Source organism: Lissotriton helveticus, chromosome 4_1 (assembly GCF_964261635.1).
Source record: "Lissotriton helveticus chromosome 4_1, aLisHel1.1, whole genome shotgun sequence".
NCBI lineage: Eukaryota > Metazoa > Chordata > Amphibia > Caudata > Salamandridae > Lissotriton > Lissotriton helveticus.
This window is the reverse complement of record NC_136063.1, coordinates 102818981-102834323: the sequence shown is the minus strand read 5'-3', so window position 1 is coordinate 102834323 and position 15343 is coordinate 102818981. Positions and strand designations below refer to the sequence as shown.

Sequence of the window (15343 nt, the reverse complement as noted above, 5' to 3'; positions counted from 1 at the left end):
TCTGGTTGCAGGAATTGTAGAGCCAAGAAGTCTGTCTTTCATCTGTCACTGATGGAGAGTGGGCTTAGTCTTGATCACAGGTCTGCAGGGTATCACTCTTCCTTTGACTCTGGAAGATCCCGCAGAACCTAGTGATATAGGAAAGGTAACACAACTGTTAGTTTCCTTCAAATCAAGCACAAAAACAGTTCATGGGTTTTAACAGGTGGCCTGCAATCTGCAAGGGAGTGCCACACGCCATGGGACAATGTTGGTCTAGAATACACTGTTATTTTCAAAAAACAAATCAAACATAAAGGCAGTAGGCAAAACGGTGTCTCTGGGCTTTTCAATTGGGTTTCCGTGTCAGAGCATATCCTTCATCATCTAAGGGTAAATAACTACATGAAAATCCTATCTAAATGGATGTTTTTACATATCGTGGCATTGTCTAATGGTGCAAATACATATTTTCCTCAATGATTAAGTGCTCCTAAATTCCTTATCTAGAACATCTCAAATAGAGAAATGACATAATACAGATTATCAAGGACATGAAGAAAGGTCCCTTAAAAAAATTGTGCATCAAGTGCACTATGCAATACGAAGGCTAATGATCAAATGTGCAGACAAAGGACAAACACTAGAAAGTCCTGGTATTTGCATGATTAGAACACATCTGATCCCACCAAAAATTAGAGCAGCAGGAACAAAAGGGAACTGAGAAATAAAAATAGACATTGAAAATTTGTCATGTTCAAAAGGTAAACTTAAGATATCTCCTATTGAGATGGAAAACGTGTCTCACTATAATATTGGGTCAGTTAACCAGCCTGTCACTACCCCGACAGTCAGTCTGAAAAAAACATTTTACATAACATGGGGGGTCCCTGATACATCACTCTAGTCTAGAAGTGTGCACATAAACAATACACCCATAATAATAAATGGGCTGACTGGTGAAAGGAATATGGAAAAGGGGAATGGAAATAGGACACAACTAAAATCCCCAATCAGTTAATGGTCCAGTTCCTTCTGCAGGGGAAAAAATGAAAAGTTTAGGTCACCTTTAACAAGAGCCACAAATCTAAAATTTCATCCTTAGGTCCAATCAAGGATACATAAGTTTAGAATTACCTGGTCCATGAGGGAGAGGGCAATATCATGACTCATGTATATCTCTTTTATTTTATTTCAATACTATTATGGCCAAATTTTGACATACACTGGTGAGGCGTTGTCTATTCGTGTCCACAGCATGCAAACATCATGTCTGTGAAATTTAGTATCAACACAAATTTTACCCAATTATTGTAAAAGTGACACATATCGTCATACATGCCTCCTTACAATACAGGCAAACTTGTAATAATTTCTTAAGCAGCAACATAAAACACAACCAACATATACCAAGCCATCAAATATACATGCAGTATAGCAAGCACAAAAAGGCGTGGACAAATTACAATAGCACATGTAAAGAAGCAGTGACGCATGTATTCATGCAGCCCAAAACCCAGAAATGCAGGCCTGCTTAATTTGTCAGGTTCAGAATCAAAAAATTGCACCAAAATTATACTTTCATTTAATCTCAAAATTACACTTTCACTTGCTCCCACCCTTTTGACAGGAGATCATCACCAGCACTGGAGATTGAACTGTCAAATAAAACTTACAGTGTCGACCAGCAGGAACTGTTCATACAGGGGAAATGCAAAATCATGAAAAAAACACGAACATTTCCTTGCAAAGAAGTTATAATAAAAAAAACATCTCTTTTCAACATACTGCTGACTGCACATAACATACAAAATACCAACTGTAATTAACCATTTTCCGAAAACATACTAATTCCAACTTCTCAAAAAGCAGAACTCATTCACAGACACTCTACATCCCCTGCGCCAGAATGCCCTGAGGTCCGAAAGGCCCTCAGCAGAACATCTGTTTTCACTTACTCCTAACCCCACCTCACTGACCTTCAGGTCAAACTCTACCTGACATACTCCGTGCGTTCCTTAACCACCCTCCTATTCGTCCCTGGAGCTGACAAATGCAAAAACTGTCCCACTCTTTTTAACCCTCCAATAATCACCCCTATTGAAAAACCACATGTTATAAATGACTTCTTTATAGCGTTAAAAGTCATGTATTCTTAGAATTTTAAAACATTCACTGTGAAGTTTTTTGCTGAGCACAACAACACAAGATACCAGCTTAAAACAACTGCTTGTTACCACCCTATGCAAGGATAGCCCTTTTCATCAACCCTAAACATGAATGTCTAAGTAGGCCCTGCCAAAGCTAGAACCTTCAATCCTGATATAAAACAAAACCCGTGCACCATTCACATTGGCTCACTGAGGCAGCATAGCACCCCAAATAAGAATAACTGGCAAACTTGTATGATACCTAAATGTATGTATTTACTAAAGCCTAAGACACTGTGAAAGTTACTCTAATGGCAAGAATGCCTCTTTAAATAGTCTAATTACCCATTTCGACTTTGGCATTTAGGGAACTTAAAAGTTAATATCCTATCATTGCTTTACATATTAATCATCCTCAGAATGTCCTTTACACATGACAGAGGTTGAACATTGGGCATCTCTCATGTAAATCCTAGAAAAAAGTCTTTTACGCCTGCGCCAAGCGAAAACCAACCTGTAAATTACCTAATTATTCAGTAACACATAACTTAAATCAAATTTTAATGCGAGGGGGTCATAGCATGAGTACTAAGCTTTATAAATATCAAAAAACGATATTAAAAAGCACTTATTTTTTTTCAGATAATTTTTTTCATAATTAATAATTTTTCTTTCAAAGAAACCAATTACCTTTCTATGAGAATTCCACATATAAAGGTAAGTTGCATCCCTTGCCTATAATTTTAGATGAGTTCATTTATGCGCTGAAGCACAAAAGCTTAACTTTAAACATGACATTTTTCCTGCGTCACATTTCTGCGCCATATTTTAAAAGGCCATCAGTATTTAGCATAAGAACCAAAAATATACTTTTAAAAATTGCTTAAAGAGAATAAAACCACATTTGGATGTTTTCCAGTGATACACAGAACCTTATTTTGTAACCCTCTAAAACACTAATCTAAAATTAAAAAGATCCAACTGTGCTAAAAACGTTCCAATGCAATTTATGGCCCTCGAAAAACAACATCTGCTGCCTTAAGGCAGGAAAGGCTGAAAACCTGAAAGAAATGCTGAAACCTGAGCACGCTTTTAGTTTTACTGAAAACAGACATTTTAAGTTTTTAAAAATGCACGTGCAAAAAGATGCATTTAAATCTGGCAAGGAAAAAATGTACTTTAGCTGAGATGTTTTGCCCGTGACCATCTAATACAATGCATCTAAGGAAAAATGCAGTAAATGTATTCATTTTTCAAAAAATAGACAATTTTGTTTTTTTTCCTTTTGGGGCCTTATTTATATCCATTGAATGTTTTTCCTAATTTTATCCTTTTTAAGCGTGTAACGGTAGTTTTGTATGCGTGCATATACTAATGCATGTAGGTACGAAAAATGCTATAAATTCGTTTTTCTATAAAACACACCATTTTTTTTTTTGAGGCCTTTCATATTCCTAGTAAATGCGAATTTTAACTTTATCTAATTTCAGTCCTTTAACATTTTGCACATATGCGCTTTGCTTAATGTATAAATTAAATAGCAACATATAGCCATTTTAGCATGTCGCATGGTAAACTGCTTCATGTTCATGTAATTTTCGACCTAATATTAATTAATCCAACATTTCACTCAACAAACCAAAAAACATCAAGAAACTCTTAATACACACATGAGCTCATTTCAAACAGAAACAGAAAGTGTTGAAACATTCAGGACACACAATACAGCGCTTTTAGGCATTTTGTTTCATAAATTGCGCCAACGCTATTCACAACAGAAGTTACAGTAACAGCAAAAACCACATTTAAACACACATGGAACCCACAGGTCACAATACATAGGACTGAAACAGAAGACAGCTACAAAGATTGTACCTAAACCAAATCATTTTGTAAATACTAAATGTAAGTCATATTTACAAGAACCGCTTCTCAATACTGGCAGAACACCAAAATTCGTTCTGCATCTCCATTCATAAAATTACACAGAACAAAGGATCCTTACATGTATTATGTCATATTTTAATTCCCTGGGGATACAAAGTCACCAAGGAAGAAATATGTTTTTAAATCTAAACCTATTTAGATATTTAGCCGGCTAATCCTAAACGCGCAAAGTTGGCCAACACAAAACTCCAAATTTGCTAAGATCAGGCATCTTATAGCTCACTAATCTAGCTTCCAAACTTCAAGGGCGCTATCTCTATCGATACACTCGTAAATTTACAAGACCCTCGGTTATTGAAAATTGCAATGTTCAAATAAACTAAGGACCAAACAAACTAAGAACCAATCAAAATCAAAGAACAAAGGACTGGGAGCGACCCACTTATACTCCAAGTAAAGCAGATGGAGAAAAGTCTCTTCATTATCCGCCTACACAAATTGCAATTCGCATATCCAAACCTATACAAATTTATCAAAGCTATAGCAAACAAATAGTTGTCCAAATTCTAACTGCCAATTCCCAACCGTCCTAACAGTCTCTTTTAAAATACTTACGCCACAAAAAGAAAGGGTTTCTCAATCAAGAGTGGCATCTTTTGGAGATTCTGAGTCAGAAAAAATCAAAAACATACTGAGCCGCAAAGACAGAGAATCCCCCAGAACCTCTGTGCCCAGAGTACCTTTTTTAGTAGATTTCTGTCTTGCCTTCCCCAGCAGTTATCCATCCTCTGACACAATTACTCCTCAGATAGCCACTGGACGATTGAGCCACGAGTTGGGCGCCAACTGTGGTTCTAGAAATCCTCAAACTCCTTCTCAGGGGTCTTACCAATAGGTAGTCCATTCAAAAGCAGCATAGGATTTGACAGAGAATCTGAAATATGAAAAGACATCTTTATTACATACAACTGTGAGGCTACGTCGCCCAGCCACGCCTAAAAGCGACTGAATGAGATAGCCTGCCTTCATGGACTCCGCACAGTCCTTTTATACAAATTATTATGCCTTAGGCACATATTTGAAGTACATTCCCAGAACGTGCACACAGATGCAAGACCCACTTTCAAGATAAGTCCAGGCCATAAACAATGTCCACATAATGAATACATTCTTTAGCTGACAAGGCCGGATAACCCCAAAACAGTAAGATTACAGCCCATGGCATAAATAGCTCGTGGAGGCAGGAGCAGGAACAGATGGAAGTAAGATAGGCAGGGTGTGTATGCGATGAGAAGGTTTATGGCATGTTGGGCCTTGATGCTATCTTGCTCGGCCACTAGGAGAGGAATTGACCAAACAGGTTCGGCCTGGGGCAATGGTTTCATCTGGTCCAAGTCAGGAAAATGTCAATCAAGGTGTACGTGGCCTTTTGGAATCGAATTTAGCTGTATTATAGCCTATGTAAAGGGCAACACCAAAATGGCTGCTGTACACAAAATGGAAGCCAAGGGTTAAAAACGAAAATGACAATTTCGAGGTGAAATTGTTACTGGAACATAACGAAAATGCTTGTACATAGTGTACTGGCCATTCTCGGTCTTTTGATATAAAAATCGTCATGCTATGACAGATTTTATTACATGCGTCCAGAATTTTCAGTACCACAATACAGTAGGGCGCACTTCGGCCCTAGCTCGGCAAATGAGCATCATCGGCCTCACCGATGTATGGAGATGGCTTCATCCTACGCAGGAGGCGTACTCATTTTACTCGGGGGCCCACAGAGTCTTTTCTAGGTTAGACTATATCTTCGTATCCAGGCAGGATGTCTCGACGAGAGATTTAGCAGAATACAAAGCGAGGGGAATCTCGGATCACTCCCCGCTGTATGTGCAGCTGGGGCGAGAGAGAGGAGAGAGGAAGGCAGAATGGCGACTAGCGGCCTGGGACATTCAAAGGCCGGAAATACTTTGGGGTATGCGAGCGTACGTACGGGTTTACATGGCCGAAAACGAGGGTACAGTTGACTCTGGAGTCACCCTTTGGGAGGCAATGAAAGACCGCATACAATGTAGGCTGGGTGAAGCTAGGCGGAAACAACAGGACAAGATAGCGAGTGAAGAGGTGTCCATTTTAAACCTAGAAGCCGAATACCACCAGCAGAAGGGAGCGGCACTCCTTAGGAAACTGTTAGACGCGCAGAGACACTACAGGGAAATAGTCACAGGCGAGGCACGCACTCGGGCGTTGGCGACACTCCACCGATTATATGATGTAGGTGACAAATCCGGCAAACTCTTGGCGTGGTTGAGCAGGAAAGAAAGAGCGACAAGGTGGGTGGATCAGATCACGTTAGTAGGGAACAGACAGGCGAATACGGACGAGGCCATAGCGGACGCCTTTGCGACTTATTATGAGAACTTCTATAGGGCCAGGTACTTGGGTGACAGGGAGGATGCCTTACACTACATGTGCGATATGGAGGTGCCGAATCTGTCCCCTGAGGCCAGCACGACCTTGGAGGCGGAGTTGACACTGGAGGAAATAGCGGAAGCCATAGCATCGCTGAAACCGGGGAAAACACTGGGGCCCAATGGCTTCCCGGCGGAATTTTTCAAACGGACGGCGGATTTGTTGCAACGACATATGAAGGCTTTATTCGTAGAGTCATACCAGGCAGGGAGTCTACCGCCTGATCACGCCTTGGCCACTATCGTCCCGATCTACAAAGAGGGAAAGCCCCGGGACGATTGTGCCTCCTACCGCCCAATTTCCCTCCTCAATATGGAGACAAAAATTCTGGCCACTGTCCTGGCTAAACGTCTACGACAGGTCATTACAGATCTGGTACATATGGACCAGTCCGGTTTCCTTCCGGATAGGGCGACCAAATTAAACCTCCGCCGCACTCATAACTGGCTACAGGAGGTCCGTGAGAGAAGTGAACCCCACTGGTTCCTCTCCCTGGACGCGGAGAAGGCCTTCGACGCAGTCCATTGGCCTTTCCTGATGGAAACCCTCCAGCGGTTTGGGTTTGGCCCCAAGTTCTTGAAATGGGTTCAGCTCCTATATTCAGCCCCGAGGGCACGAGTGCGGGTTAACGGGAGGTTGTCCCGCGAATTTACAATCGGAAGGGGTACGCGCCAGGGCTGCCCGCTGTCCCCCCTTCTCTTTACCCTTACAATAGAAATCTTAGCGATACGGATTAGGCAGAACCAGGGGATCAGGGGCTTCACGTGGGGAGACTCGGACGCAACACAGGAGAAAATATCCCTGTATGCCGATGACGTGCTATTGTTTGTAACTGACCCAGACACGACAATTCCAGAACTGTTCTGAGAACTAGGCGATTTCGGGGCAAGGGCGGGCCACACAATAAACTGGCACAAATCAGTCCTCTATGACCCACAAGGCAAGGAACGGAGGGAGTGCCTGCCAGGGCTACTCATCCATACAACGGAAGGCTTTCAGTACCTAGGAATATATATAACGCTGGATAGGGAATGCTCCTTCACCAACAACGTAGCCCGAGTAATGATAGGTGCAACGGTAGAGATGGACAGGTGGCGACAGCTCCCACTCACCTTATTGGGACGCGCAGCACTCTATAAAATGGTCCTACTACCGAAGTTTTTCTATGCACTTCAGAACGAATATTATCCGCTGCCAGCCAAGACTTTGACTAAAATCCACGCGGATCTACGAGCATTCCTGTGGCTGGGGAAACAACCGAGAGTAGCCCTATCCACACTACAGCACCACCAATACAGTGGTGGGATTTCGCTTCCCAACTTGGAGGCGTACTATTGGGCGGAACACCTCGCCCCGATTAACGAGTGGCTACATGCGGCAGCCGATCACCCTACTTACGCACTAGAACGGTCTAAATCGTCAAACAAGAATATACTGCACTACCTCTATGGAGGGACGGTGGGACAGCAGTTCCTACCGGCCACGAGGATTACGCTGACGGCGTGGCATAGGGCGACAAAACGAATGGGATGGGACAAGAGGCCCACCCGACAGACGCCACTATGGTGCTGCAGGTGGCTGGGAGAACTTAATAAACTGAGAGGCTTCGGACGGTGGGACGACATCGGTATTTCAACAGTGGGAGACGTGATAGCAAGGGGGGAATTGAAAACCTTTCAGGCGCTCAGGGAAGAATTTGGCTTGCACAACACCCAGTACTACAAATATGCACAGCTGAGGCACGCATGGAGGACACAAAACATCCCACTCACAGACATTCCAGAATACGCCCCACTGGAGGGTAGAATATTACAGGAACAGATACTGGGCGGGGCGATATCCCTCACATATAAAACCTTGACCAACAATATGCTAGGGGACCTACAGGTCCTACGAGACAAATGGGAGGCAGACGTGGGAGGCATGGAGGATCTGGATTGGGAGATCGTCCTCATGCACCCACGCGAGATAGCGATTAAGTCGAGGCTCCGACTCATACAATTCAAGGTGCTCCACAGATCCTACTTTGACAGGGTGCGACTTTTTAAAATGGGGAGGATAACGGACACAGAGTGCCTTCGGTGTCATCAGCAGAATGGCGATTTCTTTCATACACTCTGGGGATGCGAAGTCATTCAAGAATACTGGGAAGGCGTGTTCTTGGAATTTGAGGAGGTACTGGGGTAGACATACAGCGCGACCCTAGATTGGCGCTGCTGGGCATGACGACAGAAATGGACCTAACTCGCCCCTTGATTATCTTTCTGGTACTGGCGTTCGTGGTGGCGAAAAGGGATATTGCAAGATACTGGGGGGCATCCGAAAGGCCAGATTTGGAGGAATGGAGGAGAGGGCTGGATCTGTACATGGCGGCAGAGAGAGTGACCTACAAAGCCAGGGGTTGCCCCAAAAAATTTCGGAGAGTGTGGGCAAAATAGAGACAGTATCATGGACTGGAATGAGGCCTTGCAGACTAGGACTAAGAGGTCAGGGGAACCCCTGACGTGACAGAACGTACAATGGGGATCTCCAATGGACAAATGTATACTTCAATGCTCAGATCATGTATGCGAGGTGGGCAGGAGTTCCATAGAGGAGGAGGGGTGGGTCCAGGGGAGGGGAGGGGGAAGAGGTGGGTAGGTAGGCTGCTGTTTGGGGGATTGCTTTATTTTATTATGTTCTCTTTATGTTTCAAGTTCAAGAGCTAAGTGTTCTAATGATGAGTGTGGCATCCAGAAATAAGAAAAGTTGCATAACTAACGGGCAGGGCGGAATGTTGACGCTCTACCGTATGCTAATTCCTACATTTGTGATACTTCTGATGCAACAATAAAAATAATTTTTAAAAAAACAGTACACTACTGGACCTGTGAAGAACTCTGCCAGGTGTAACAACTGCTGTGCTGAAAGGATTGCCACTCTGCTTGACTGCTGCTCTAGAAGAGCTGATTTGCTGTGCTGCCCAGCTGCCTGCTGTTCTCTGCCCTGCTGAGGACAAGGACTGCACCCATCTCACTTGAACCCAGAGTGACTGCAAGGGCTTGCTGTTTTGCCCCCTATTCCAAAGTCTCAGGGCCGTCAAAGACTTCGTTCAACTCTGCAACAGCACCTGGTCTCTGCCATCAGTGAGTCCTACCCTGCCAAGTGGTGCCAATCCAGTTCTGGGCCTTTGAAAGGTGATTTCTGCTGTCCAGAACCATCAAAATCAACGCAGTGACGGCCATGTGCTGATCGAATCCAACGCATTGCCTGCCGAAGACATCACTTTGATGGACTGCGCGGATCAACAATATCGTATTGCCTGCATTGTAAAGGGGTTCAGTGACGAAGTCTTCATTGCCTGCATGACTCGGAACCAACACATCGAGTCTTTGACGTTGACGCTTGCTCCATCAAAGGTACTTTTTCAACGGGACCTGCGTGAGTCGTGTAGCCGGCCTAAACTCCTAAGCGCTATATGCTTCTAAGCACTACATTTCGATGTATTCTTTAAAAATTCATAAATATGGTTTTATGTATTAGATTGTTGTTATTTTGGACTTTACACATTGCCTCTTTAGATAAGCCTGCCTGACTGCTCTGTGCTAAGCTACCAGAGAGCGAGCACAGGTTATCTTTTAGTGTGTATCTAGCTAACCCTGACTAGAGTGGTGGTTCCTGCTTGTACAAGGTGCATACTCTGCCAAACCAGAAACCCCAATTCTAACAAGCACCCGACCCCCCTTTCTCCCAAAGTTTGGTTAATGTGAGTGAATAAGGGCCTTTCCACATGAAGGGGGATCATTCCGCTATGCATGTTATTTCCCATTGCAGGCAGTATAACTCACAGCTGTCATATTTAGGTGCCAATCTATTGCTGTAAATGTTCATTCGGGCCACCCAGTGTCCCTGCATGTAAGTATAGTTCCCATATAACGGGGCCTCAAATCTGGCCCTTATAATAGTATCTTGGAGCTGATTGTTTTATAAGGGGTCCCTTCATCAAATCGAACAGACACTGCCGTGGTGTAGCGCTGAATGCCTACTGCAGTTTCCAAATGTTGATCAAATAGACTCGAGGTATTTGGCACTGCATCCAAGTCAGATCACAGTTTTGTAGGGTTTCTGAGCAATATAGTTTGATGTGAAGTTATTTGCTTTGAGATTGGTAAACTGATTGTATGATCTTTTGCAGCTCACATCTACAAAGAGAGGAAGGCACTTAGTGAAGGAGAAGGGCACATACCTAATCATGAGGGAATTCCACCAGTGGGAGAAGGAGCCAGATGTGAGTGCAGCCTGCGAGAAGCTGATCCAGGTAAATGTGTTTAAACCCTTTTCCCTCCTAATTTTTATGCCACTTCATCTGCCCATGGTTGCATGGGATCTAGTCCCTTGCCTTGGGTGCGAACGAAGTGTAGATCGATGTCCATTTCATTTACATCCGGTCGTAGAGGTATACAACCTTTACCACGCAACTTTTACAACGACCTACCATTACCACGCATTTTTTACAACGCAGGATCCATTACAACGCATACCATTACCACGCATGTATTTACAACGCAGGTACCTTTACAACGCATACCATTACAACGTAAGTATTGGTAAGTATATCATTTTATTAAAAATATTATAAGTTTACGTTTTTGGGTAAAGGGGTATTTTTAGGGTTCAGGGTCAGTTTTGGGTTTTTGGATAAAGGGGTATTTTTAGGGTTCAGGGTCAGTTTTGGGTTTTTGGGTAAAGGGGTATTTTTAGGGTTCAGGGTCAGTTTTGGGTTTTTGGGTAAAGGGATATTTTTAGGGTTCAGGCTAAGTTTTGGATAAAGGGGTATTTTTAGGGTTCAGGGTTAGTTTTCAGTTTTTGGGTAAAGGGGTATTTTTAGGGTTTAGGGTCAGTTTTCAGTTTTTGGGTAAAGGGGTATTTTTAGGGTTCAGGGTCAGTTTTCAGTTTTTGGGTAAAGGGGTATTTTTAGGGTTTAGGGTCAGTTTTGGGTTTTTGGGTAAAGGGGTATTTTTAGGGTTCAGGGTCAGTTTTGGGTTTTTGGGTAAAGGTATTTTTAGGGTTCAGGGTCAGTTTTGGGTTTTTGGGTAAAAGGGTACAGGGTAAAAATTAAATATAATTAAATTTAAATTACATTAAATTAAATTGATGACATTAAATTAAATTAAATTAAATTAATTAAATTAAATTACATTATATTAATTTTAATTAAATTAAATTTTAAAAAATATTATATACTTACCAATACTTACGTTGTAATTGTATGCGTTGTAAAGGTATATGCGTTGTAAATACATGCGTGGTAATGGTACTTCGTTGTAATGGATCCTGCGTTGTAAAAATTGCGTGGTAATGGTAGGCGTGGTAAAAGTATGCGTTGTAACGTCATACATCCGGTCGTAGAATCCCCTTCGTTCGCCGTTCCAACTTTGCAGAGCTTAAAACGAACTACCTCTTGGTCCATCCAAGGCAACAGGGAAGGTCATCTTAGCCTTGTAGTATGAGATATATTCAGCTGAGAATATAATTACTTAAGGGAATTAAGGTGTGAGGATTTTATCAATCCAGCATACTCTGTACTGCACTAAATATTTAATAACTCTCAAGGGACGACCTAGTGAAGCAAGGCCATAAAAACCTCTATCATAAATGTGACTTGGTATCTCAATAATAAATTTTTCCAGTCCTTTGAACTATTCCTGACATTTGAACTTGCTCTACAAATGTGCAGAGACAGATTGATCTGACCCACCCTACACATGACTCTTTCCAGTTCTCTCATGTTTCACGCCAACCCGTCTCTGTCCTACATACCTCTTCCTTTCCTGGCACTTACAATCAGATTCATCCTGGTCGGAGGTACAGTTCCAGATGTTTCAGTGCAGTGCTTAAAGAACCTTGATTTATAGTTTGGTGGTAATGGTATAAGGCCTTTCCTTGGAGTCCTGTCACAATCAATGGTTGCTGGACATTGGCATGGGTTTAAGCCGGGATACAGCCTTACATATTAAATAATACACGATAAAAAAACTCAATGTCCGGCCAGTTGCATGCATTTTAAGAAGTAACTAAGAGTAAAAAGGAAAGATACGGTCCGTATTCATACAAGAAACCAGAAAGTACTATACCTTCATACGATTACCATCCATGTGCTAGGCACTAGGGGCTGATATACTGTATCCATTCACAAACCAGGGTGTGCAGTTTGTACACCAGTTACTTTGCAAATGGTTATGCAGAGTGTGAGGTGACCTTTTATACAAATAGGTTGGCTTTATTATCCATTAACAGGGGGTTGCTAAATGACATACCTAACTAAAATTAAGCAAGCCATAATTTGAAGCCTTCTGCGATTGGCTGTGAATGCAGGAAGGAGGCCTGCAAGGGACTGCAGACCTCAATCCCTGCATTGGCACTCCCACATAGGAAATGTATATTTTTAAAACATCCATGTGTGTTAAAGGGCCAAATGCTTCTTTTAAAAAAGGTTTCCCATTTCTGAAGACTTTGAGTGGAGGCAGCAGTTTTTTCCTGGACATAATTCACAAACCAGAAGTTGTCACCCTGGTATACTTTAGTATTTGCGAACTGCTTACCACCACAACTCAGGAATCCGTAATCAATCAATCAATGGTTTGTGACTAGAATTGTGGTCAGAAACCATTGACACCAGTCACTTCTTAACTTGGTAAGCGGTAGCAGTAGCCACTCTGACTAGTAGTGCATTCTTGGTGTAGACTGCTTCAGCAGAACTAACCTGTGTACTTCTGCTCGCATGCTGGCTGTCCATTAGAGGAGTAATATGGGGTATGTTGAAAAAGGTATGCAGATCAGGTTGACGCCACTTTTCCAAGTCTTACAGGGGGACATGCATCCCAACAAATGCTAAAATGTTTCATTTTTGGAGTATAGAATCTGTTGGTGGTGTTTCCTCCACCATTCTTCTCCAATAGTGAAGACAATTCCGCTTGTGGATTTTGAGGTTAGAAGATCCTTCAGAAATTGAAGAAATTTCCATTATCAGCCAACTTAAAATCAAGCTCCCAGTCTTTAAGTTTACTCAGTAGAATCCAGACTTGCACTGCAGTGCCAGTAAAAATAGTTTACTACCATTGTGCAGTAGAACTAGCTTGAGAAATGTGTGCTTACTGCCTGACAGGCTCCAGTGACGGTCACTCTATAGAGAAGAGGAAAACTGGGCCAGTACTTCTAAAATATCACTAAATAGGTCTTGTCTCTCTGCACATATTTAGCCCCTTGTGAGCTGATTCTGGTTAAAATATTACTTTATAACCTCCGCATGTGGAAAAAGAAAACTAAAGAATAAAGAAAACATGCAGGAGTGCAGAGTGATATGGTATTTATAAATGTTGAAGGAATATAATGATCCACTCAAGGCCACACCTCTTGTGAGTCTTGGCCCCTCCTCACACTCGTAATTGATAATAAATCTTATTATTTTCTCTGCTTGTGTCCTCTTGTACTAACAATGACTTTTCAATCGAAATCTATAGGATAACTTCTGAGAAAACCCATTCATTTTATTCACACTATTATGAGAAGCATCCTCAGATCAGGTGTTTTGTATTGCTTTTTTTAGGTTTTGCCTGGGGCACGGAGCTTTAGCTCCGCCCCCAGGAGAAATCTGTAGTCTTCAGTAAGGGACACTTGAATCCGCCCTCTGTTCCATTGGCTAGCTCCATAAATGGAGGCTAGCCATTGGAACAGAGATCTGTCCGTCAAGGCCGGACCAGATTCGGTGGCGTTCCCGAGAATTTTTCGCTCTCCGCCCCTCTGTGCGCTCATCTCGGCGGTGGGCGTGTTGTTTTTTTTTTTCTGTCAGGGCGTGTTCTCTCATTCCGCCGAAGATGGCGCCGGGGCCCGTCGACTTCTCGTTGCTCCAAGAAGTCCAGGTGAGTGCTCTGCATTTTGATTTGATATCCCGCCCCCCTCCCGCTGTCCGTGTGTGCCCCGTTCCCGCCCCCCCCCCCCCCCGTGTTTCCGGCCCGTAAATGCTTCCGCTGCCCGTGGTCAGGTCCCGCTGTGATTCTGTGTAGACAACGATTAAGTCTGTGTGATAGGCAAGGACTCGAAACAGCCGTAGCCCTCGTTGCTTGCTGTGCAGATGGTACGTGAGAGAGAGGCCTTCCCCCAGCCCTCACTCACTCAAGACACTCGTGTATAAGTCAACAGTAACGAACGGGGGCTTGCTGTAAATTATGTGGAATAATGCAGCTCATTTCGGGACCACTCGGAGGGGCTGCAAGGTTCGACTCCACTCGGAGCAGAGCTCACTCTGCCGTGTCCTGTGGGAGGACCCGCACGTGCAGGAGGCTCTGGAGCACCGTAGCCCCGGTGATGTAACCCGCCGACAGATATGTGTTTCTGTCCTGTGGGGCAGCGGCGGCTGCTGGGAATCCCGTGGCCCTGCCTGTTCGCGATACTGCTGTGCAGGGCTCGCGGTCGCGCCTGCCCGGCATCTTGCCGCTGCTTCGGGGATCTGGGATTCCGGGATCTCCTTACACCTTAAAATCATTCCCCAAACCGTCCACGTTCGGCCTTATGCATGCACAAGAAAGTTATACAGTTCTGGCAACAAACACACACTGAGAGCAATACACAAATTCTTGTTGTGTTTCTTAGTGTAGATGCCCACACAGTGAAGTGGAGTGCTTCTGGCTATGGCCCATGGCAGCCCCGCCGCCTGACTGCCTACCACAGCCCGTGGTGTGTATCCTTGTTTTGCGGTGGAGCTCCTGAGTCGTGTTCTAGTGTGCTGACGTTGCATGCATTAGTACAATCAGCCTAGACCTACTGGCTTTGTCACTACTTGTTGTGTCCTTCTTCCCTCTGTCTGCCTGGTGTTTTGT

At 43.5% G+C, this 15343-nt stretch overlaps 1 protein-coding gene across 1 annotated transcript in view; it reads left to right on the top strand.

The window, feature by feature from the left end:
- The window catches only part of HGH1 (HGH1 cochaperone), a 158292-nt gene that overhangs the window by 90201 nt on the left and 52748 nt on the right, over positions 1-15343 (top strand). Inside the window, exon 6 of the mRNA XM_078686518.1 lies at positions 10663-10785. Coding sequence (XP_078542644.1) covers positions 10663-10785 — 123 coding nt within the window. The remainder of the gene's footprint in view (positions 1-10662; positions 10786-15343) is intronic.